The 25,411-nt window shown below is 45.4% G+C and overlaps 2 protein-coding genes across 4 annotated transcripts in view; both read left to right on the top strand.

Moving 5' to 3' along the window:
• LOC114503423 (phospholipid-transporting ATPase FetA-like) overlaps positions 1-9,023 on the top strand; it is a 77,772-nt gene extending 68,749 nt beyond the window's left edge. Inside the window, exons 21-27 of the mRNA XM_028521003.2 lie at positions 241-424; positions 1,792-2,015; positions 3,995-4,078; positions 5,411-5,656; positions 5,820-5,958; positions 6,726-6,856; positions 6,954-9,023. Of these exons, the coding sequence (XP_028376804.1) occupies positions 241-424; positions 1,792-2,015; positions 3,995-4,078; positions 5,411-5,656; positions 5,820-5,958; positions 6,726-6,856; positions 6,954-7,139 (1,194 nt within the window). The 3' untranslated portion in view covers positions 7,140-9,023. The remainder of the gene's footprint in view (positions 1-240; positions 425-1,791; positions 2,016-3,994; positions 4,079-5,410; positions 5,657-5,819; positions 5,959-6,725; positions 6,857-6,953) is intronic.
• A 6,570-nt stretch (positions 9,024-15,593) lies between these two features.
• RUSC2 (RUN and SH3 domain containing 2) overlaps positions 15,594-25,411 on the top strand; it is a 56,976-nt gene continuing 47,158 nt past the window's right edge. Inside the window, exons 1-2 of one of the 3 annotated variants that reach the window (XM_028514427.2) lie at positions 15,594-15,892; positions 16,012-16,308. The gene's annotated coding sequence lies outside the window, so the exon portion shown is untranslated. The remainder of the gene's footprint in view (positions 15,893-16,011; positions 16,309-25,411) is intronic. The other 2 variants (XM_028514283.2, XM_028514254.2) reach the window with 2 other exon arrangements.

The following is a 25,411-nucleotide window of genomic DNA, read 5'->3' on the forward strand; positions in this document are numbered from 1 at the left end:
TGGCCTTATAGCCCAGTCAACTGATTAGACCCAGTGAGTGACCCTGATCGGTTTCCTGCTGGAGGCTGGATCAGATGTGAGGATGCTTAGAAATGACGTGGGAGCTTGGCCTCTCTTGGGGGTGGAGCCCCTTGGGAACAGCTCTGCCTGACCTCTGTAGTACAGGAGAGTATGGAGGGGAGGGGAGGGGAGGGGCCTAGGAAGGTGGACCTGAAATGTGGGTGTGTCCTGGTGCTACAGGCCCATGCTCTAGAAAGGAACCTGGAGTTGGAACTGCTGCGAACAGCTTGCATGTGCCAGGGGGTGATCTGCTGCCGGATGACACCCCTTCAGAAGGCCCAGGTGGTAGAGCTGGTGAAGAGGCACACGAAGTGCGTGACACTGGCCATCGGGGATGGGGCCAATGACGTCAGCATGATCAAAGGCAAGTGAGGGGCGCAGAGCTGTAGCCCCTAGGCATGGGCTTGCCCTTTCCTTCCTCTGTGGACAAAACTGATCTGGGTGACACTGTGTTGCTGGCTTATACTCCTGCATCTTCATTCATGCTCCTCTGTGCCTGCGTTTCCACTCTTTACACATGCATACATCAACCCATATCCATGGTTATGAACACACATTTAGATGCATTCACTTAACACTTGTACACATATAGATACACAGCTCCCACAAGAACCCATGAGCATCTTTTTGAGATGGCATCAAAGCCCACAGAAAGGACCCCTGGGCAGGAGTCATAATCTGTTTTATTCTTTGAAGCCTATAGGCCTGAGCAAAGTTAGGCTGAAGACAGGGCCGCCCAACCAGGGAATTAGCTGTGAGGCCCAATGCAGAGATCTTTGCCTCCTGAGGCACTGTTCCGGAGAGCTTGCCCTGGCTCCCCTGGCTGGAGGACAGTGGCAGACTTACTGATGCTCTAGCCCAACAGAAGCAAATGGCAGAAACTGGTTTTAATTTCAGCTGAATGTTTTCAGCCTCCAGCAACCGGTATGACATCTTAGAGGTCCTCCAGTCCAGCCTCTCTCCCTACAGGGAACACTAGCAGATACTCCACTTCAACACTAAGATGTGTTCTTTCTCTTTCCCAGTTTCTAGAGCAATTCTGGTTGTTAAGACCTTAAAGATTTCATTTATTCCCTTAAGCAATGCAGTAGGTATGTGCTGGAAAATCTGTGAATTTGGCTTATACTATAACAGACTAATTGAAGGTTTTAGGAACTTCGATCTTATCTTCCATCAAGTATAATCCTTGCTTTATCCAGGAAAAGGTCGTGTTAGGCCTCCCAGGGAACACTGACAAAGTATGCACATCACTTATTCCTTCCTCCCAACAGTTGGATTTTAGCTCCTTAGATAAACTTAGGTAATTAAATATTGTGTTATTGGCATTCATTCATCCTGCATTTTTAATTGATTCAAGTGGCTTCAAGAATTATCAAGAAATTTTTACCTCAGCTTCTGGACTGTAGGACAGAGCCCAGATGGCTAGAGTAGGTGCAAAAAACATCCTGGACAACTTCCCAGAAGTGGACATGCCAGGCGTTCTTGAGCGGCAATGCCCAAAACAAGGTGCAGATGAAGGAGCTGTTTTCTGGTGTGTGGGGGAGGGGCAACCCACTAAGGAGAAAAGGCTCCACTAAGCTAGTGCCATTCTGAGCTGGGTGTAAAGGTGTTTTCCAAATGTAAAATAAGGGATTTGTGCACCTTGATCTCAGCCTGCCTTTTACACTTTCCAGGCTGGGAGCCCAACAAACAAGATCTGTGGCTGAGAAGCTTCTGGGGTTTCTTTTGCAGCTGCCCACATTGGGGTCGGCATCAGTGGCCAGGAGGGAACACAGGCCATGCTCAACAGCGACTTCTCCTTCTCCCAGTTCCGCTATCTGCAGCGTCTGCTCTTGGTCCATGGCCGCTGGTCTTATAACCGCATGTGCAAGTTTCTCGGCTACTTCTTTTACAAAAACTTTGCCTTCACTCTGGTGCACTTCTGGTATTCCTTCTACAACGGGTTCTCGGCGCAGGTAGGATGTCAGATGGCATTCCCTACTTTGGTCAACTGGGTCTTCTCTAGTCACTCCCACTTCAGCCAGCTCAGACTCTTTTTCTCCTGCAGAGACCAAATCTATGACATGCTGCCATCCAAGCTCCTCACTTAGGCTTGTCCCATCTCCTGACCCTACACTTAACCTTAGATGTCCAAACCCTAACGTGTCTGGCCTGGCTCTGACTTGGCCTTGACTTCTACCTACCTTCAGACTCTCCCATAAGATATTTTCACCCTTTCCCTGACATAGAGACCTAGAGACTCCAAGCACTTGATCTAGGAGTTCTTCTTTCTCTTTTTTTTTAATCATCCAAAGTAGTCTTTATGGAACAGGCTAAGCTTCAAGGGGCGTCTGGGGTCTTGCCAGATAGGCTGGTTGTGGTGTTCACCCTCAGCCATACTTGGAAACACAGCTTCCCTTTATTTCTCCCTCCCCACCTTTACACTCCCCCCCACCCCAACAAAAACAACACACTATTGTTGCTCTAAGGAAAATTTGTTTTTGCCCTGGCTGGTGTGGCTCAGTGGATTGAGTACCAGCCTGTGAACCAATGGGTTGCCAGTTCATTTCCCAGTCTGAGCACATTCCTGGGTTGTGGGCAAGGCAATCACACATTGATGTTTCCCTCCATCTCCTAGAAAAAATTTTTTTAACTATAAGAGAAAGTTTACCACCCGGGTGACCTTCTGCACCTGACCTATCATTCCTACTCTGCTCATGACTAACCACTACAGTTCTGGGGATGAAAAGGGGGTGAATTAGCCCTGACTAGTGTGGCTCAGTTGGTTGAGTGTTGCCCCGTGGGGCGAGAGGTCACCAGCTCAATTCCCAGTCGGGGCACATGCCTGAGTTGCAGGTTAGGTCTCCTGTTGGGGAGCGTACAAGAAAGTGGCCCATCACTAGTTCTCTCTCACATCAATGTTTTTCTCCTTCTTCTCCCTCCTTTCCCTCTCTCTACAAATAAATAAATGTTTATTTAAAAAAAAAAAGTAGTGCTATAATAAATCATAAATTTCTAACTGGGCAGGTCATGGTGGGTATTCACATCCCAGACCTATAACTTTTTTAGTGAAAGGTTTTTAAGCAAGCCTTATCTATTGTTCTTGTGCTCTAGGTCTGCCCTAGTGAATTAATTCCAAATTTAAATGTGAAATACCCCACACAGTAGAGGGGAGAGATGACACCTGGATTTCCAAGTTCCGCAAAAAGTCCCTTCTGTGAGAAGTTTCTCAGGAGTCATTCAAAGATTCCCAAGAGAAACACGCTCTGGAAAAGTTCTCTTGGGAGGTCCTTACTACTACCTCTGTTGCCTTGGGCTCCAGGAGAAACGGACCAGTCAGCAGACAGCAGTAGACTAGTATACCCTCAGTGTCTAACAAAGCAGGTCTGGCTGTGGGAGGTTCAGGTGTGTGTATGTATGTGTTGCTGCTGACCCCTTGTGGCTAGTAAGGAAAGGAGCCCTCTCTTGGCCCAGGATGGAGCACCTAGCTAGGGGAGGGACGTTAGGTCTATTCTGCTTGCCATGTTAAAAAGTGTCCAGTGTTATAGAAGCTATTGAATGTCATAAAGCAAATAAGGAAAAATCCCAGAGGCTTACAGCCTGGAAGTGCAGGGGTATAGCTAGCATTTCCCAGAAGCCACTCTGGGTCCTTTCTGTGTAGGGAGGGAGTCTATAGCTCATGGTAGGGTTGATCCAAATCAACCTTGTGAGGTTGGCCACCAATAAACTTGATATAGCCTTGCCTCAACCTGGTAGCCAGAGTTCTAAACAGAGTAGGACCAAACAGAGACTAGAGTCAGCCTTAGATTTCTGAAATTCAAATCCTGCACTAAGTTAGTGTAGGGAGGGGGGGGGGGGGGAGGCAGGTGCAAAGAAGGCTCTCTTGGACCTGGGAGGTAGAGATGAGACTCTGTAGAAGAGCCAAATCTAAGAAATCTCCTTGGTGTCCTTCCAGACAGTTTATGATACCTGGTTCATCACTTTCTACAACCTGGTCTACACCTGCCTCCCTGTCCTGGGCTTGAGTCTATTTGACCAGGTAAGACTAGCAGCAAGCCTCTTAGTCAGGGCCGAAGCCCCTGGGCCCACGAGGGGTATTCTCAAGAGTAAGAAGGACAGAGAAATGAGTTCTACAAAGTCAAGTTTAATGGAATCATTTCCAGAGCAAGGAAAGGAGCTCATCACCGGGAGAGGTACCATGGGATAAAGAATCCTCCTCCACACAGAATAATCATCAGTCTTAGAAATCCAAGTTTTCCTGCATCCATTTTGTCTTTGTAGAGAGAAACGTGGAAACTGTGCTGTACAGTACATTGAATGTGTACAAAGTAGTGAAAGGAAATAGTCATTGGGGCAGGACGAGGTAAAGCAAGGGGCTCCAAGAGAAGAGGGGCCACACAGACACAAGGAGATGAGCCAATGCAGGGAGACCCAGGTGAGGGTCCTTGAAGGCCAAGCATAGGAGTAGGGGTATGATACCTTCAAGTTATACAGAGTCAGCCTAGAGGGGCCTTCTGTCCCTGTCAGCAATTTCCTGGGCTCCCGGGGTCCTGGCGCCCTACCTCTCCCTCCTCTTCTACCCCAACCTCCAGTCCTGGGCACATGGAATAGAAAAGGAGTCCCCAAAGAGGAATAAAGTAGCTGAAAGAGGACATCAAGGGATCATGGCTCCTGATCTCCATCAGGGTAGGATGGAAAATTCTCTGTGGAGCAGCTGCCAGCCTCAGAGCAGCAAAAGGGATGAGTTGTGTCACTCAACAGTCCTAACAAGTTCCAGTGGTCTAGTTTTAGGGATCCACAACCTCTCAAAACAAGCTCCAAGCTTTGTCATCCAGAGTTTCAGGTTCAGGAGACGAGGATGATCCAATGTCATCTGCATAGAGAACCCTCTGTCCTGAGTTCACCAGTAGCTATGGGAATGGGAGGAGCATCACAGAACATGGGTACCTCCAAGGGACTCACTGGCTTCCCCCTCTCCTCCCACTGGCTTCTGAATATTCAACTAAAGGAAAACTGAAACTGGGGACTGATATCCCAACTGCCCCCCTCACCCCAAGAACCAGTCTTCCCTTCCAGCTACCCCAATCCTAATTGCCCCCCTTCTTAAAGTCCCCAATCCTAACTGCCTCTAGGTCCTTCCCACCAATCTTGATCTTCTCCTAGCTTTCTTCTATGACCTAGATCCTTGCCTAGAGAGTAGGACTTCAGGATGTGTCTCTGGCCACTGCTCTGTTCTCTGGTTCCACTTCCCCAGTAATCTGTGAGGAAGTTCCTAGGTAGCCTGGCCGCAGAGTCAGTGTGGGGAGAAGCCTCTGCTCTGATGGAACCGGCACCTTCCTGAGCCTTCCTCCTTATCCTGTGGTGCTTCCAGGACGTGAATGAAAAATGGAGCCTATGCTTCCCAGAGCTGTACGAGCCAGGCCAGCACAACCTCTATTTCAACAAGAAGGAATTTGTGAAGTGTTTAGTTCACGGGATCTACAGTTCCTTCGTGCTGTTCTTTATTCCCATGGGGACCATTTTTGACTCAGTACGCAGTGACGGGAAGGAAATCTCTGACTACCAGTCCTTCTCCCTGATAGTACAGACCTCTTTGCTTTGGGTGGCCACAATGCAGGTATGGACAGTGGGCAAGGCAGGGTAAGGAGTTTGGATGGGGAGACTGCCTGGAAGAGAGGGAGGGAAGGAAGGAGGGGAGGTGGGAAGGGAAAATCCTTCATTGCAGAACTGGAGAAGGGAGGTGGCTTATAGAACATTGTACAAAAGAGGGTGTTTTTCAGATTGCCCTGGAGACAACCTACTGGACAATGGTAAACCACCTCTTCACCTGGGGTAGCCTGGGTTTCTACTTTTGCATCTTATTCTTCCTGTACAGTGATGGCTTGTGCCTAATATTCCCCAATGTCTTCCAATTCCTAGGTAAGGCTCTGCCCAATGTGTGGCAAGGGGGTGGGAAGTAGGAGTGGGGGGTGTAAACCAATATATTTGCTTAATAAATGCTTACTAAGAAGCTATTACTATGTGCTAGGTTCTGTGGATATAAATAGGAATGACACATAGTCTCTGCCCTAAAAGGACTCAAAATCTAGCTAGAGGAAATATTTTACCTTATAGAGTTTTAAGATATTTTCAAATTTCTTACCTAATTTGATCTTTACAAGCAGCCTCTGGGGTAGCCAGGGCAAGAACTATTAGCACCATTTTAAATGACTCAAATCTAGGTCTCCCGGTTCCCAGTCCGATATTCTTTCCACTGTGACATACCACCTTATTGCCTCCCGTGTTAATTTCCCTGTCTCTCGTCTCCACTCTGATGAGGACAAAATGCAGAGAGAGTAGGTATGTAAATGTAGCTGGCCCCCACCTGTCATCCAGCCTTTCATTTTTCCCTTCCAAACTCCTCTATCCCACTGATGTGTCCAAGCCAAGGCTCCACGCCTACCCGCCACCTCTCCCGCCTTGCCCAGCCTCTAGAGGGAGACAAAGGCATGTGAATTCACAGTGACTTTGGCTGTGCAAAGGACCTCAATGCAATTCTTTTGCGTTTATATTATTTCTCAGGAGACTAAATTGTCTCCAAATCAGTACTTCCTTCTTTGGACTGCAGAGGTATCTAAGTTCTGGCTGACAGCCCACTTCCTCCAGGCTTCAGTGTAGCCTTTCCCCTCCTGGCTCATTGATTACAGGTGTGGCAGGGAACATTCTGAACACGCCACAACTGTGGCTGAGTATTGTCCTCAGCTTGGTCCTCTGCATGTTGCCTTCCGTTGGGTACAAGTTTCTCAAACCACTATTATGGCCCTTCAGTGTGAATAAGGTGAGTAGAACAGGGGATCTACCCAGATATATAATTCATGATCTTCTTCACGTTTGCCTCTGTGGATAAAACTCTGCCCCCAATGCTCTGGCTACAGGTTCTTGATGGAATTCATCTCATGAGCCACCCACCACCACTCCCAGTCCTGAGTGAAGACCAACATCCAACCTCTCATCGTTCTGCCTACGCATTCTCCCACAAACAGGGCTTTGGGGCCCTCATCACTTCTGGCAAGTTTATGAAGCCCAAGTGGCCCAAGAAAAGCTCTCTTTTGAAAAAGTAGAGGCCTTTATGGAAACCCCAAAGGGGTCAGTCATTGCTCTTCCTCCTGTGTATTTACCTAACTTAGTAAGGAAGGCTTGCGGTCCCTGGGAAAGCGGCCCAAACCTCCTCTCCCACTCCCACTCCAGAGGCTCAGCCTCTTCCTTCCCTGGAAGGCTGTGCCCACGTAAGGTGAGGAAAAGTAAAGAAAGAGCTCCCAGATATCTGTCAGAGGTGCAGCATTTCAAGAAAAAGTGAAGCACTTCAAGAAAAGTTCAGGCCCCCTTTTCTCCATCCTTCTGAGTTTCAGCCCAGACAAGCAGCTGTGGAAGCAGTGCGTGAAGAAGGGCAGTGTGTGGAGAGGAGAAAATAGAACCTAAGAGCCTTACTCTGGGCGCTGTTCTCCGTGCCCAGAGCACCCATCAACCTTGCCAGGGCCCCACACAAACCGTCCCATTCAGGCATTCTTCTCAAGTTTATCTGGGGGGGGGGTGGTAAGAATGAGTCTTTTGCTTCCCTTGGGTAGCAAAAGGAGGAGACAGCTGTGAAAAATTGGTCACAAGAAGCTGAAGGAGAGTTTCTGTACCAAAAAAAGTAGGGGGAAGTGGTTCTTGCCTTAAAGGCAGCTCACGATTTTGCCTTCCTCCCCCCTCTTTGATGCCTCTGACCCCGAAACTGATACCTCTTCAGGCCTCAGAACTTGGAGGGGGAGACTGCAGGGGGTTCAATTGTTTCATGAGGGGACATAGCCATAATTGGCAAACATTTGCCTTCATTCTATAAAATTAGTTTGCGGAGAAATTGTATGTAACTTGGGAAATTGTAAGAAGTTGATGGCATAATAAATTGCTTATCTTGGAGTGGAGAGATTTGTATGGTGTGCTGGGGTCCCAGGGACAATAACATAGTCCAAGCAATACCATGGAACCACATACCCCACCATCCTCCCCCTTCAAATCAAACCAGTGTTTCCCTCACCTGCCTTTTCTCTCCTGTTTAAACCCATGCCACTTCTCTGCCCCTGCTGCTAACCTCTATCTTGACCTCGATATGACCACATCTTTTAGCAGTATAGCTCTGTCCTCTTAGCATACCTTAAATATTGACTCTTAAAGATCAGGACTAGGTTCTCTGCTCATCCTTCTCTGTACACTTTTCCCGAGTGACTTCATCCAAACTCATGACTTCATTTACCACAAAAAGTCCTCAATGCTCTCTCTACCCAATATCTCTCTTCTGGAATCCAGATCCACTTTAAATTGACTCTGAGACTCTTCACATGGTTGAATCTCGGGAAACTCGCAATCCACCAACCTGCAGTTATCATTCTTCCCAAAAATTTCATCCCGGGATGCCACCGCCATCATCCCAGTCACCCAACGGAGAATAATGGGAATCATCCTATGGTCTCCCTCTAGTCGGATGTCTAATAAGTCATCAAGTAATATGAATTCTGCACCTTTATAGGTCCTGTTTTCAGTTCCTTCCATTATTGGTACCTTTGTCCTTGTTCAGACTCTGATCACTTCTCTTCTGGATTACTGCGTAAATCCCCGCAACTTATCTTCTTGGCTGCCTCCTCTCCAAAGCATCACCAGAGTGATCTGCCTGAAAGGCAAACTTGATCATGTCAAGCCCCAGCTGTGGATCCTTTAAGGGCTTCCCATGTCTTCTGGATCAAGTTAAAATGTGGACATTTTATTATCGTGCCCTCTCTAGCCTCATCTTTCATTACTGCCCCTTCCACATTCACCCTAGTCATGCTATCTCTGGTCTTCATGCCATCAAACATGCTCCTCCCATGTCCCAAAATGCTTTCTCTCACCCCTTCTTCATCTAGCAAACTCCTAGTCACCCTTCAAAACGCTCAGAATAATTGGAACTAGATAGAGGTGGTGGTTGAACAACACTTTGAATGTATTAAATGCCACTGAATGGTGTACTTTTAAATGGTTAATTTTATGTTATGTGAATTTCACCTTGATTTTATTTTTTTAAAAATTCAGATTAGGCATTGTCTCCTCCAAGAGCTGCCCCTGATTCCTCAATGTGACTTATGTACCTGTCATATTTGTTCAGTTGCTGCCCTGTGCATACCTCTGACAGTGACACATTTCACAGGGCATTTTCATCATTGATTTACTTGTCTATTCATAGCGCATAATGGGCCTTTAATAAATATCTGTTGAATGTACAAATGAAATGAAAGAATTGAAATCTGCTTCTCTGCCTATTTTTCTTATTTCCCTGAACGGCCCCCCCCCCCCCCCCCACCCAATAAACACTTCAAACCAGGAACCTGGGAGTCTGTCTGGACTCCTCCCTTCTGCTCTTCTAATCCAGTCCATCCTGTTATCGAGTTCCATTTACTCTGCCTTAGAAATGTCTTCAAATCTTTCCCTTCTTATTCATCCCCAGTCCCATTGCTTTCATCATTTCTTGCTTAGATCATGGTACCATCTGCTTCTCTGGTCTTCCTGCCTCTGATTCTGTTTCTTTCCAATTCATTAGCCACATCACAGAGAACGGTCTTTCAAAATCAGATCATGTCATTTGCCAGTTTAAAATCCTTTAGCGACTCATCATAGCTTCCCTACCTTGGCGCTGGCTTCCTCTCCAACTTCGTTCCCTCATTTCTGCCATACCAAACTATTTGCAGTTCCTCAAATTTCCCACTATCTTCAGGAGCCTTTACACCTTCGCTCTTTCAGTTCTGTCCCCTTAGGACCCCGCTCCTTCATCTGGCTAAGATGCCTGTCTGCCTTCACTCACAGCTCTGGTTGTTTCCTCTGGCAGACTTCCCAGACAGGGAAGCTCCTATTCTTGAGTTGGGTGCCTCTTGCTTGCACTAGACCACCTTGTCCATTTCTCTTTATCTTTAGTTCCCAAGAGCAGAATATATTCTCACTCACATGCCTATTTTACTTGTGGTTTACTTCTGTCTTCTCTGCTAGGCCATTATGATCTCCTCGAGGACAAGAACTTTGGATCATTTTTTGTATTCCTATGACTCAGGAGACTGCTAGCACTTAGATTATTAATGCTTTTCAACAAATAGTAAAGGGGTGAAATCTACCACCTCCTTTTTGTCCTAAACTTGTCTTTTACTGTGTTCTTGCAAGATGAATCTTATCCTTTGGTATCTAGTTTCCAATTTTACTTTAGGAGCCTCTTTTTATGTAACATGTTCACTCATGGTCTCCCATCTAAGGAATTTGTAAAACTACAATTTGGACCAATAACATCCCCTCAAACCCCCCAAACAATTGGCATCCTCTCCTAGTGGTTTCGATGCATCTCGGGAGATCTGATCTCAGTCTCTGCTGAGGATCCAAGGCAGCAGATGCCACATTCCAAAATGAGGTGTGAGATGACTGTGCGAGGCTTACAGAACGGGGGTATATAAAACAAGTTTGCAACTCTTAAATCACCTCGCTCACACTGAGAAAAGGGACAGGAATTCAGACATTGCAAAAAGATCCTTAAATGGAATTGCTAGTAGGCTTTGAGTCCCCTGACCCCTGCCCCGGTTCAATTGAAGTTGAGAAGGTTTTGAGGAAATTTCTTGGAAAGATTGATATGATTAGTGTGTTTGAGAGTTCATGCCTGACTTGTAACTTGAAAATCTAAAAAGTCAAGAGAACAACTGCCAACCTGTTCGCTGGCAGAACAAGACGAGGTGGCTGTGGTGAGACTGGCCTATGCTCCCACGGTTTTTCAGGACAAGGGGTGCACGGGTGCTCCCCATAGACCAGATGTGGGCCAAGTAAGGGACCTAGTAGGGTTCCTTTACATCATCGGAGATACTGTCTGAAAGGCTGAGGAGACCTCAGCAGAAAGAAGCAGGAGATAATGCTGTTAAATTCCTACAGATTTCTAATTAGGCGTAAGGTTGCCTGAAGCTGGAACTGACTGCCTGTGAAGGGGCGTGAGGTGGTTACCTGGGTGTACACATTTGCCACAACTTATCAAACTATACACTTAAAATCTGTGCACTTTATTGTATGTAATTATACTTCAATAAAGTTGATTTCTTAAATGCCTGGCTGTTTCTAAAGGAGTTTTTAAGTAACCAGCTAAAGGAAATAAATTCACCCACATTGAAGCAACTAGGTGTAGGAGAAATCTCCACCAACGGGGAGGGAATCTCTGAAAAACCTCCAGAAGGGCCCCTGGAGAAAGAGTCAGCTCTAGGTAGCTGCCAAGCACTGAAATTATTTTGTGACAGTACCAGCTGAGTAAGAACTTTCTTCATCTCTTCTCCCTCCAGTGCGCTCAAACCCTTGAGAAACAGGGTTGGCAAGCTGGAGACTGGAGAAGGGAGAATCAGGAAAAAGGAGACATCCAAGGGCCACCCCCATTTCCCACCAAACATGGCCATTTGCAATAGAGCCAGGCTGAGAAAGAGGAAAAGCCTTAATTTTGAAGTCTGAAGTTTAGAAATTATTTCATTCATCTGGACATGTTAATAAAGTTTTCCTCCCAGAGGCAGCCACATGAGGGGTTTTTTGAAGTTGGGTTGACTGAGGAAATTTTTCACTTGAGTTAGATTGAATAGCTGCCAGTAGCAAAAACACAGAGGCAATTCCAGTTTCCAGAGGCAAGGTTTACATTTGTTCCTCATCTGCAGCCTCTCCGGAACAGGGAGGGGTCATGGGGCCATCTGGTTCACCTGTGCCTTTTTCTCTAAGAACCTGTGGCAGGGAATAAGCTTCTTTACCACTGCCAGAATCAGGAAGATAAGGGAGCAGTGTCCTAGCGCCAGTATTTCCCTGCAATTCTAGCCTCAAATCTTGTAAGATATGTGCACAGAGTCTTGGAGCAGACGGCATTTGGAGGATCCTGGGGTTCACCCTAGACTATTCGCTGTACTCTACCCCTCCAACCTGCCCCCAAAGACACATTTAAGTGAAGTCTCATCTCTCTTGACTCTATCTCCTCTTATGTAACCCCTCAGTGACTGCCCTGATTCAGACCCCCTCACTCCTCATCATAATTAACAGAGTCTCCTAACTGGTCTTTTTACCTTCCTCTCTAATTCAATATTCACACTCCAACTAGAGGGAGATTTCCAAAGTGCAAATCTGTTCAAATGCTGGTAATAATGCAAATGTTTCTGCCCATAACAATGCAAATGAGCCCTTGTTCCCAGTGATGCAAATTAATTTTGTCTGGTGGAAAACATACATTTCTAAAAGTCAAATCCTCACTTGAATTGGTTTTAGTATCTTATTGGTTCCCTCATTAATTAGTGAGTTTGATATGTGTTAGTTTGTATTTGCATAAGACTCATCATTTTACCGTTTTGGAAGTTATCCCTTACCGTGAACACCAGGAAGTGGCCCACGCTTGCCGAATGAGACTGTCTGACCGGATGGAAGGGTATGTGTTACTGACCCAGGGTAGGAATCAAGCAGAGCCTCAGTAAGAAGTGGAGCCAGCTGCTGGAAGGCCCCAAGAACCTGGGGACTTGTCCCTCTGTGTCTAGATTGGTTTCCTCTCTAAGCAACAGATTGATTCTTCTCAGCAAATTGGTTTTCTTTGCTACTCAGGCCATTTGGCGAGTCACTTACAAATTTCCATTACAAGTTTTCAAATTTCCATTACAAGTTTAACCATGAGTAAGGGTGTAGTTCTCTCTCCCCTAATACCAGTTCTCTGGGAAGTGATTCTAACTGGCCTACTTTGAGATAAGTCCTCACCCTGGACCATTTAAATGTGCAGCCGTGGCTTTGTATTGGTCCTGCTGGCAGTCTAAGCCCTCTCTGCTTCACTCTCAGAGTTTTACTTCTAATATTTGTATCTGATTTGCCATAATCTGCAGAAAGCCCATTAGTGTCTCTCCACTGCTTACCGCTGAGTCTCAACTCCTTAGTATGCCAGAGGAGGCTCTTCGTCATCTCACCCCTGAGCATTTCTCTTTTTTTTCTTTTTCTTTTTAAAGATGAGTTTGTATTGCAGAAGGGACTTTTTTTTTATTATTTAATTCTCACCTGAGGACATTTTTTGCATTGCTGTTAGAGGAAGGGAGAGAAAGAAACATCAATGTGAGTGAGAAAAAAGCATGGATTGCTTGCTTTCCTGTACATGCCTGGACCAGGGATCTAACCCACAACCTAGGTATGTGCCCTGGCCAGGAATCAATCCCGTGACCTTTCCATTACAGGACAAAGCTCCAACCAACTGAGCCATATTGGCCAGGGACCCCAACCATTTCTGCTGTGCTCTCTTCATTGCATCCCACACCTCCATCATATCAGTTATTTTGCCCCTCTGTTCTTTTGCATGTCTCCCACACTCTTTGTCTCCCACTCATTCTTCAAAACTCAGGTCATGCTACTTCTGTGAGGCCTGAAGATGCATTATACAAAGTGACATTTATCTGCTTCCTTGACTGTGACCCAACAAGCCTGTGAGTGGCTAGAGCACAAATCTCAGTCTCTAACTCTTTCATGGAGCATGGAACCTAGTGACTTCTAATAACTATTTGCTGAATGACCACCTGCCCCCACCCCTACCCCCTCTGGCTAGAAGAAGGAGACCATGGGGTCCTCAACGTCTCACACATACCCTGTCTGTCATAAGGAGTGGGAAGCACATAAGTTCTGTTAAAGAAAAAAATATCCAGGACACTAGTTCAAGATGGTAAGGCAGACTTTATTTAAGGGGTTATCGTGGTAAGTTTAGGACTGCTGAAGTCTTGCAGTGGGGGAGAGATTGAGCTCAATTCAGACCCCAGTAAGGACAAGTGGGGATTTGTAGCCAAGGAACAGGAGTGGGGTCAGTGGATGGAAAATTACAAGTCTTAGTAAATTTGGGCTGCTGTAATACCACAGACTGGGTAGCTTATAAGCAACAGAAATTCTCAGTTCTGGAAGCTGGAAGGCCAAAGTCAGGGTGCAGAGTAGGGCATTTTTTTTCCAGGTTGCAGACTTCTCTTTGTACCCTCACCTGGAGAATTGGACTAGGGAACTCCGTGAGATCTTCTTGGGCACTAATCCCGTTCATGAGAGCTTCACCCTCATACCTAATCACCTCCCAAAGGCCACCACTATTGGGTTGGCCAAAAAGGCCGTATGTTTTTTTCCATAAAATAAGACACATTTTTTATTTTCACCAATAACTTTATTGATTTGGATATTTGGGGTATGTCGGCTATCTCCCAGTTAATGTCTCCATTTGATCACTATCAACTTCACCTGGTCTGCCCAACCATGGAGCATTGTCCAGTGAGAAACCTCCAGCAGAAAACTTCGTAAACCATTTTTGACACTTTTGATCAGTCATAGCACCTTCTCAATACACCGCACAAATTTTTTCTTTGCGTTTCAGTTGTTTTTACCTTTCTTGAAATAATAAAGCATAACATGTTGAAAAATGTGTATTTTCTTCCATCTTCAATATTAAAATGGCTACACAAGAATTCACCAATTTTGGTAAGTTTTTTTTTTTAATGTATACTGACTTGACAGTCCTCACAATACAATTTAACAAAATTGTTTAAACATTAAAGTCAACTAAGAACTACTAGAGCCATCTTAGCAGAAAAAAACAAATGAACTTTTTGGCCAACCTATACTAATACCTTTGGGTGTTAAGATTTCAACATATGAATTTCAGACCATAGCACGTGGTCTATAGCATTCACGCGGACCACAGCATCCACACCATATCAATTACTAAGGAAACATCAGGAGTAAGGGGGATTCTTGCTAGACTGACTCAACAGAATTCTTGCTTACATCAGCCCAGGATAAGATAGCCAGGGTGGTCAAATAACCAAGGGTGGGGAATTTTCACTCTTGCTTAAATTGGATTTTTTTTTTTTTTTTTTTTTAAGGCAAGAGAGGAAGCCCAAACTCGAGCCTAAGTCCAGCAGAAGACTCAGGGGCACCTCACTAAAGTTGGTCAAAGGAGCGAGTCAGTTCCAGATTTTACCGAGGCTCCTTTTAAAAAAAAAAAATTACTATTTATTTTTGGAGAGAGAAGGGAAGGAGACAGAGAGGGAGAGGAACATCGATGTGTGGTTGCCCCTCACACGCCCCCAATGAGGACCTGGCCGGTACCCAGGCATGTGCCCCGACTGGGAATTGAACCGGCGGCCCTTTGGTTCGCAGGCCCACGCCCAATCCACAGCGGCATGGGGTACTTTTAAAAATACCAAAGCCTGGGCACCACCCCAGTGGTTCTGATTCAGTCGGTCTCGGCTGAGATCAGGCCTTAGTTTTGTTGTTTTTCTGTTTTCCCCAAGAGGTTCTACTGGAGTGTGAGGGTTGATCCTCGGCACCATACGCGGACGTGGGCGAGGTGGAGGTGGAGGGTGAGCAAGTGCACCTGTCTTCAAAACCAGTTGGCGTGCGCCCCAGGGTTCTAGATTCTAGCGCACCCAAGCCGCGACTCCGCGGACACCACCCCGAAAGGGCGGGCCGCGGGCCGCAGAAGGCGGGGCCATGGCCGCAGCCTCGCCGCTCCCCTCTCGGGAAAGCACTGCGCGTGACTCGCTGCGCCCATCGCAGCGAGGACCGGAGAGGTAGGCGAGCCCGGCGAGCCCAGCGGGCCGAACCAAGGCGCTGTCCGGAGGGGCGGCTGGAGGGCAGCCCAGGTTGGACCATCAGCCTTGCGGCTGCAGGGGGGGCCGGACGTTACCAACCCGCGCGGAGAGGAGGGGGGCGCCGGCCTGTCCCCACTGCAACGCAACCCCTGGAGGGCGCGAGACGCTGCTGCCGCCGCCGCAGCAGCAGCTGTAGGACAGACCACGCTGAGGCGAGAGACCAGGTAGGGGCACCCTTTCGCGGCCCAGCGGGGTCCCGGGGACGCTTTGCCCTCACGTTTTGAATGATCCTTTGGGAGAGGACCCTCTGCCCACTTACTCAGCACCTCGCCCTTCCCCTCAGCTCTGTCCTGTCGTTCCCTCAGCCCCAGGCTCCGGGTCCGCTCCGACTCTGTGGACCTAACTCTTCCTCAGTCCTCTTCCTGACCCTTCAACTCTGCCATCCACTGAACCGCAAACGCCCAGGATCACCTACTCCTTTGGGCGTCACCCCTGATCCACCCCGACTGTTTCCTCAAACTGTCCCTTCGGAGACACCCGCTCAGCTGACTCGCGCCCAGTAGTCATCGTTGTACCCACGTCTCCTGTGACGGTCCCGGGGGAGCGCGGAGGCTCAGCATCCAGCCCCGCGACTGCGGCAGTAAGTCCAATCCGGGTCCTCTGCGCCCTCGCCCCTTGGTCCCTGCTTCCTCAGTGGGTATCTAACCGAGTCGGGATGGGATCTCTCGCGTGCATCCAGTTTTACCTTGGGAAAACCTTTGGCCTGGCAGCTCGCCAGCCCCCTGCCACTGCCCTTACCTGCTGCGAAGGGCACCGTGATTCCGTTGCCCAGGGCTGGCTTGGGACCGCCAGGCTTGCCCGGGGGACTGCCCTAGAGGCAAGGACCACACACTGTTCATGTGTATCCGCAGCGCCCAGGACGGTGCATGACCTGGTAACATTCAGTAAACATCTGACGAGTGGATGAATGAATGAATGAGCCCAATGCAGAGGCTGTGAGGCAGAGTGCTTTAGTGGGAAGGGTGTCACTAGGTACATTGAAAGGGTAAAAGACGAAGGGCATGGTGGTGGCTGGGGGTGGGGAGTGTTAATTGTGGTGCTCATATTGGGAGCATAAAATGGAATGTATTTAGCGTTCAATTCATGCGTCTAATTTTATTTACATACAAGCTTGTATGTATCAGCTGTTTTCCACTTATGCTTTAAACAAACAAACAAACAAATCAGGGCTGGGGCTGCAGAAATTTGTAGTGGTTAGTGCCTTAGAGGCTACCCAGATAATCCTGAAAGAGCTGTGCCCAAGGAAACCTCTCCTCCTGTCCTAGAGCCTAACTGCTCCCTCTAGGGAAGAATTCTGGAGGCTAGCCACGGCCTGTAAAGCTGACTCAGTGTGGCTGATCAGCTGCTGCCTCAGGACAGGTTGGAGGAAAGAAGAATATCAGTTATTTACCTCTTAGCTCCTGGATACCCAAACTGCACCATGACCCCAGTCCCCGCCTCAGAGACTGGAAAGGTAGACATCCCAGGCAGGCCTAGGTGAGAGGTAGATATCAAAGATTCCTAAATACTCCTGTCGTGTGGTCAGGGCCACGGGGGCCACTGATGTCTCAGCAGACCCAAGTCAGACAGGGATTACCACTACATGGACAATAACATGGGCCTTTTAAAGATGGAATTCTCCAAGAACAGACCACCTGGAACCTGTTTTTACTGATTCCTAGAGGACGACCTAAACAGATTCTGTATCCTGGAAGAAAGACAGGGTTGGGAGACGTAAGTTTGGGCCCAGGTTCCATGGGGGCAGTAGATAATATTGCTGAGTGATGAAACAATGGCTGGAAAGGTATAGGGGTTTATAAGCTAAGAAGTAGTTGCCCGAGTTGTAATGGTGTTATTGTAACTAGGGCTCAGAGTTAGTAGGTAAAAATAGTGATTAGAGCTCTTAGGAGGCAGCGGTATGGCTTACGGAGAGGGAGATCCCACCACTGTCCCTGCTATTCTGTTACATGTGTCCCTCCTGCTGTATGGCCACTGGGCACTTACCACCATTGTTTCTCTTCTGCCTTGAGCCAAAGTCAAAATCTGATTTCCTCCTCTCCCCCCAGCTTTTTTTTTTTTTTTTTTTTTTAAGTTTAAAAGCGATGGCAAGATTTTATTGGGGTAAGGAAATTAATACATCCTTGGGGACACAGAAGGCAAGCAGGCACTAGCAGATTTCCTCTGATTTTTGTATTAAGTGTTTAAGGTCCCTTTTTGAGGCCAGGTCTGCCTAACAGGAGTCTGGGTAAGTTCTCACCCATTTGCAGCCATTGATTTATCCTTCAGTTTCTCTTTCCCTCCCCCCTGACCAATCTTTATTAGTACATCTTGGATCATTGAAACCTAAAGCAGGGAGGGGCTCCTGAGCTGGATTAAGCATGACCATGGTGTCTGGAAACCAATATCTTTTTTTGGTAATCAATGCGTTTTTTACTTTTTCCTGTCTAGGGTCCCTGTTAAGCCCTCAGTAACCCCAGAATACTCTGGACTATTTTATTTCTTTTCTCTTCAACTTCCAATACCTCAGAGCGTTGCCAAATAAAATACAGGATGCCAAGTTAAATTTGAATTTCAGATAAGCAGCAGGGTGTCCTGTGTTTTTATTTGCTAAATCTGGTAACCCTAGTTCATGAGGAGGCTTGTGTTCTAATTTCTCTCTACAGATTTAGGACAATAAGTCACCCTTTTCCCCTGTTAGTGACACACAGTGACTGAACACCCTATCAAAAGTCACTTGACTGAAATGGCTCACTGCATGTTCGCTTAAGGCAGGCTCTCTAGAGACAGTTTGATTGGTCTGCGTTGAGGTTATCCAGAACACACCCACACAGAGGTTGGCATGTGACATTATAGTTCCTGTCAAATGAGTGCATCATGCAAAATGAGCGTATTATTGAGTGACCAGATACCAACGTGGCTCTGAGACAGCCATTGGTGGGAGTGGGGCGAGAGGTGGATTCTAAAGAAAAAGTATAACTTATAGCAGAACCTCTGGTTTAGTCTTTTGTGTACATGCTAAAATATACATAACACAAAATGTATCATTTTAACCATTCTCAGTGTATAGTTCAGTGGCATTAAGTACATTCATATTGTCCAGCTGTCATCACCGTCCACATCCAGAACTTTTTCATCTTCTCAGACTGGAACTCCATACCCATTAAACAGTAATTCCTCATTCCCTCTCCCGCTAAGCCCCTGGCAACCATCATTTGTTTTACTTTCTCCATGAATTTGACTATGCTAGGTACTTCACATAAGTCGAATCATACAATGTTTGTCTTTTTGTGACTGGTTTATTTCACTTAATGTCTTCAAGGTTCTCCCTTGAAGTTATAGCTTGCATCCAAATTTCCTTCCTTTTTAAGGCTGAATAATATTTATTGTGTGTGTATACTACCTGCTGTTTATCCATTCATCCATCCATGGACACTTGGGCTGCTTCCATCTTTACCTGTTGTAACTAGTGCTGCTGTGAACAAGGGTGTGCAAATATCTGTTTGAGTCTCTGCTTTCAATTCTTTGGGGTATGTAGCTAGAAATAGAATTGCTGGATTGTATAGTAATTCTGTATTTACTTTTTTGAGAAACCGCCATACAATTTTCTACAGTGGCTGTACCATTTTACATTCCTACAGCAGTGTGGGAATCCAATTTTTCTGCATCTTTACCAACACTTATTTTCTCTTTCCTTTTTAAATAACACTCATCCTAATGGCTATGAAGTGGTATCTCATGGTTTTGACTTGCATTTCTCTAATGACTGGTAATGATGAGCATCTTTTCATGTGCTTATAGCCATTCTTCTATCTTCTTTGGAGAAAAGTCTATCGATATCCTTTGCCCATTTTTAAATTGGATTGTACACCTTTATATTTTTCAGCTGTAAGAGTCCTTTATTCTGCGTAGAAGTCTCTTCAGATAAGTGATGTGCAGATATGTTCTTCCATCCTATGGGTTGCCTTTTCATTCTTATGATAGTCTTTTGATGCACAAAAGTTTTAAATTTTGATGAAGTCAAATGTACCTATTTTTTCTTTTATTACCTGTGCTTTTGGTGTTACATCCAAGAAATCATTGCGAAATTCAGTGTCATGAAGCTTTCTCCCTTTTATTTCCTTCTAAGCTTTTTGTTTGTTTTATCTCTCATACTTAGGTCTTTGACCCATTTTGAGTTAATTTGTATGTGTAGTATAAGATAAAGGTCCAACTTCATTCTTTTCCATGGGAATACTAGTTTTCTCAACACTATTTGTTGAAAAGACTGACCTTTCCCATTAAATAAACTTGGTATTCTTTTTTTTCTAGAGATTTTTATTATTTTTAGAGAGTGGGAGTGGAAGGAGAAAGAGAGAAAGAAATATCAATGTGAGAGAGAAACATCAGTCTGTTGCTTCTCATTCGCAACCCATCCAGAGACCGAACCCACAACCCAGCATGTGCCCTGGCGGGAAATCAGACTGGTGACCTTTTGCTTTGTGAGACAGTGCCCAACCAGTGAGGGCCTAAACCTGGTATTCTTGTTGAAAGGTATCTGATTAGATATGCCAGGGTTTATTTCTGGGCTTTCTATTGTATTCCATTGGCCTATATGTCTCTCTTCACGCCAGTACCACACTCTTTTGATTACTGTAGTCTTGTTGTAACTTTAGAAATAAGGAAATGTGAGTCCTTCAACTTTGTTTTTCTTTTTCAAGATGGTTTTGGCTATTCAGGATTCCTTGAGATTCTATATGAATTTTAGAGTTGGATTTTGCTATTTCTGAAAAAAAAATGTCATTAGGGTTTTGAAAGGGATCGTATAAAATCCATAGATTGCTTTGGACAGCATTAGCATCTTTTTTCATTATTACTGTGAAAAGAATACTTAATAAGATCTACCCTCTTAACAAATTTTTAAGTGTATAATATATTGTTGACTATAAGTACATTGCTATACAGCAGATCCATAGAGCTTTTTCATTTTGCTAACTAGAACTTTTTACTTGCTAAAGTAACTCCTTACGTCTCTATCCCACAGCCCCTGGCAACCACCATTCCACTCTTCGATTCATGAATTTGACTATTTTAGGCGCCCCATAGAAATGGAATCAGGCGGTATTGGTCTCTCTGTGATTATCTTATTTCACCCAGCATGATGCCCATCTGTGTCGTCGCATAGACATCTTGGCAACGCTAAGTCTTACAATCATCCATGAACACAAGATGTCTTTCCATTTATTTGTGTCTTCTTTAATTTCTCCCAGCAACATTTTGCAGTTTTTAGTGTATGTCTTTCGCTTCCTTGGTTGAGTTTATTCCTAAGTATTTTATTGTTTTTGGTGTTATTGTAAATGGGACTGTTTTCTTCATTTCCTTTTCAGATTGTTTATTGCTAGTGTATAGAAACACAATAGATTTCTATGTGTTGATTTTGTGTCTGGCAACTTTGTCAGATTAATTTATTCTGACAGTTTGGGGGAGAACTTTTAGAGTTTTCTGCATATAAGGTCATTTGCTAACAGAGATACAGATGCCTTTTATTTCTTCTTCTTGCTTAATTGTTCTAGGCAGTACTCTGTTGAATAGAAATGGCAAAAGTGAACCATATTTCTTCTTAACACAGTCATGTGGGTTGAGGATTTGGTATGTAAGTCTTTCATAGAAATTGAGAATAAAACTGTATTTTAGCCTTGTGTATTAATTAGTATTAATACAGGGTAGGGCAAAAGTAGGTTTACAGTTGTCTGTATGGAAAATAATACAAGTTAATAAATAATAATTACAAGAATAAACTCTTGTATTATACTCACAACTGTAAACCTCCTTTTGCCCTACCCTGTAGTGAATCATCAAGAAAAAGTTGTTTTAGTCCATATATTGTATAGAAAACAAAGGTATATAAATAAAAAGTTTATGTAAACAGAAGTATATAAATAAGAGTATCCATTTTAAAAGAGGTTTACCAAAATACCTTAAGTTTTTAAAATTAATTTTGATAATTAAAGAAGAAACCTCTGTTCTCTATAATTCTTGGTTTAATAAAATAGTCTTTTATCTTGTCCAGGAAGGTGAGACAGTGAGCTCTGAAATGGCTGCAGTGTTTTTGACTTCTTGCATGGGGTCCTGCGGTCAAGGACAATGAATTGATAACTAGGTGGAGAGCAAAACAGGGCCAGCCAGCCTCTGGCTAGGATTTAGTTATCCCAGGATCCAAAGTCTATATTTTACTTGTTTATCTTAGTATCCTAAAATCTGTATTTAACTTATTTGTTTTTATACTTCTGTACTTCCTTCCTTTTCTTGTACATTTCTTTTAAAAAAGAAAATACAGCTGTATATTTAGTGTGCTCAGGAAAAAATGGAAAGTTATTTTTACCCACAGTCAGATCAAGGAGAGCAGGGTTTTTCTAAAGTCAGTATAGATAGGGTTTAGATGACCCCACAGCAAAAAGCAAAAACTCAAGAGGAGAAAGTTGGGGACCTACTGCTGGTCCCATTTGTCTTGGAGTTGTTTCTCTTCCAAATATTCTTTCCTTGGTTTTTGAAGTATTATATCCTATTTGTGTAAGCATAAAGCCAAACTCTGTTATCCGGACTAACATATTCTTTGAGGGTTCTGCATAGCTAGAGTTGTTCTATAAAGTGAATCATTTCCTTTTAAATATCCCCCAAACTATAGTGATTTAAACATTTCTGTCTCACATATATGCATATTACTGTATAATAAACCACCCTAAAACTTAGTGGCTTAAAACAATGATTAATTATGTCTCACAGTTTTGTGAGGTGGCTAGGTGGGTTTTCTGTAGTTCCAAAAGAGGAGTTCTAGAAATATTTTGAATAGGACTGCTGTTGGAATGAATTAAGTTTTCCAAGGTCACCACTTTGGAGGATGACTCTTACTTAGTTGTGCAAGAGCTAGTCTACTTCTTTAAAATATTACTCTCTTTACTTTATTCTTAGAGCTATAGTTTATTTTTTAAAGATTCTATTTATTTATTTTTAGAGAGAGGGAAAGGGAGGAAGAGAGGGAAAGAAATATCAGTGTGTGGTTGCCTCTCATGCACCCCCTACTGGGGACCTGGCCCACAACCCAGGCATGTGCCCTGACTGGGAATCAAACCCGTGATGCTTTGGTTCACAGGCTGGCACTCAGTCCACTGAGCCACACCAGCCAGGGCCTAGAGTTTATTTTTTAGATAGTATAGTGGCTGTTTCAGTTTATAGGCTGATTTATGTAGCATGCTTGCCTGACATTCAACACAGCAACTTATGTTATTGAAATTGAAAGCTCAATTATAATAATTTTTATATATTTTAGGTATTTACATTAACAAATTAATTTTTTAATACAAAAATAACTATTTAGGGGAGATCCAAGATGGAGGTAGAGTAGGTGGAAGTTACACTCACCTCCTCCCAGGACCAATCTGGAATTACAACTAAAACATGGAACAATCTGGCTCTGGCTGGTGTAGCTCAGTGGATTGAGCACAGGCCTGTGAACCAAAGCATCACCGTTTTGATTCTCAGTCAGGGCACATGCCTGGGTCGCAGGCCATATTCCCAGTATGGGGTGTGCTAGAGGCAACCACACATTGATGTTTCACTCCCTCTCTTTCTCCCTCCCTCCCCCATCTCTCTAAAATAAATAAATAAAATCTTAAAAAAAAAAAACATGGAACAATCAACCTGAGTAACCAACTGAAGACTAGCTGAACAGAAGTCTTATTACCAAGGACTTACAGAGGAAGCTGCATCAAGACAGGTAGAAAGGGTGAAGATGTCAAAAGGTCTGGCCCCACTCCCACAGGTGACAGCTGAAATTCCAGGGGGATAGCTCAGCTTCAAAGGTCCCTCCCAAGCCCTGAGCACCAGAGCCAGGAAGAGATGCCCACATAACATTTGTCTGTGAAAAGCAGTGGGGTTCCTCCACCAGTGACAGACAGGAATCTGCTAGAGACACAGGTGCCCTCTTAAAGGGCCAGTGCACAAAATCTCTTTTACAGTCACTCACCTTGGGCTCCAGGAGAGTGAGGGTGGAGCAGACTAGACTTGTCTGAAGAGAGACTGGGGTTTGTGGCTCTGGGGAGAGATCTAAAGGGACAACTGCCAGGATCCCTGTGCTCAGTCCTTCTCCACACCACACATGCCATCTTTCTTGGGTAGAGCACTCACCTTCAAATGGCATCAGTCAAGGTGAATGCAATAACCCTACTCTCTGTACCCCCTATCCCCCCACCCTGCAGAGCTAGTACCCTGCTGAGGAGTCAGCTGCCTGGGCCAGGGTGTAGAGGTCCAGGTGGACTCAAGGAGTGTCAGTGATTGAATTGTGTGAACCCGAGCGCCTCCCCAGCATGGGAGGTTTGTTAGCCTTACCCTGGGGTCTCGTGGTGGCTCCATCCTGCTGAGTTCAGGCTCCCAGCGGAATCTGGGACAGAGTTGTGTATCTCTAGGACAGGAGCCATTTGTCCCTTGCAGGCCTGACCAGTGCAGAGACTTCTCTTCATATAGCCAAATCTTGTCTGTTTGGGACTGACAAACTGTCCTGGCCTCATCCTGATGACTCCCTGAGACTCCACCCCACCACAAAAGTCTGTGGGCACCCTGCAAGCAGCCACTAGACTTGGTATACCCTGGGACTTTTGCTGAGTGGCCTCAGACACAGCACTGGCTGCGAGTTTTAACCTGTATCAGTCTGGTGAACACCACTCACCCCTACCTGGTGACTCAGTAAAAATCTCTCTCATTCAATTCGAGTACCACCAGAGGCTCTTTCAGTGACTGAGCCTAACAGTCAGCCAGCAAATGGAGGCAGGCAGAAGAGGATCTCAGCGTGCCTTGAGCCTTTTGCTGACCTGCCCCCAGGCTCAGTGCCAGTGGAATCCAGTCTTGTTGCATTAACTTGGTCCTTCCCATGCATACCCAGGCCCAAAAGAGGCAGCCACAAATTGTGGATCGCTTTGTAGCTCCAAACAGATTGCCCAGAGCCAGTGACAAGCAGTGCCTGACATTGACCTGCACCAGAGTCCCTCCTAAAAGGCCCCAGAACAGACACATGCAGTGGCCAGCTTCAGAGCAGAATCCAATTAGCTTCACAAGCAACATATCCAAAGGCAGATCTTGGCAGGCACCAGACCCTGCTGTGGCAAATTCCTCTTCATGTGATCAGCACCTGCACAGCAGCCCATACACTGTGGTCATGGTCGATCCTCATAGTCAGCCAGCCAGCCTGAGGATCGACCCCACACATGAATGGGCCAATAGCAATCAAGACTTAATTACAACAGGACAGCTCACATGTCCTACACATGGGACATTCCTGGAGCACCCAGCTCAGGTGATCAAGGAGACTGTGCCACAGGGTCCCTTAAAACACTGCTACATAAAGCCACCCTACCAGACCTAGCCAGGTAGCTTAGTTGGTTAGAGCATTGTCTCAATATGCCAAGGTGTCAGGTTCAATTTCTGGTCAGGGCACATACAAGAAGCAACTGATGAGTGCGTAAATAAGTGCAACAACAAAACAATGTTTTTTTTCCTCTCTCTAAAATCAATAAATAAGCCTTGGCCGCCAGTGTGGCTCAGTTGGTTGGAGTGTCATCCCATGGACTGAAAGGTCACAGGTTTGATTCCCAATCAGAGCACATGCCTAGGTTGCAGATTCAGTCCCCATTTGGGATACGTGTGGGGAATAAACCAATTGATGTTTCTCTCTCTCT

This window comes from Phyllostomus discolor, chromosome 3 (assembly GCF_004126475.2).
Source record: "Phyllostomus discolor isolate MPI-MPIP mPhyDis1 chromosome 3, mPhyDis1.pri.v3, whole genome shotgun sequence".
NCBI classification, from domain to species: Eukaryota; Metazoa; Chordata; class Mammalia; order Chiroptera; family Phyllostomidae; genus Phyllostomus; species Phyllostomus discolor.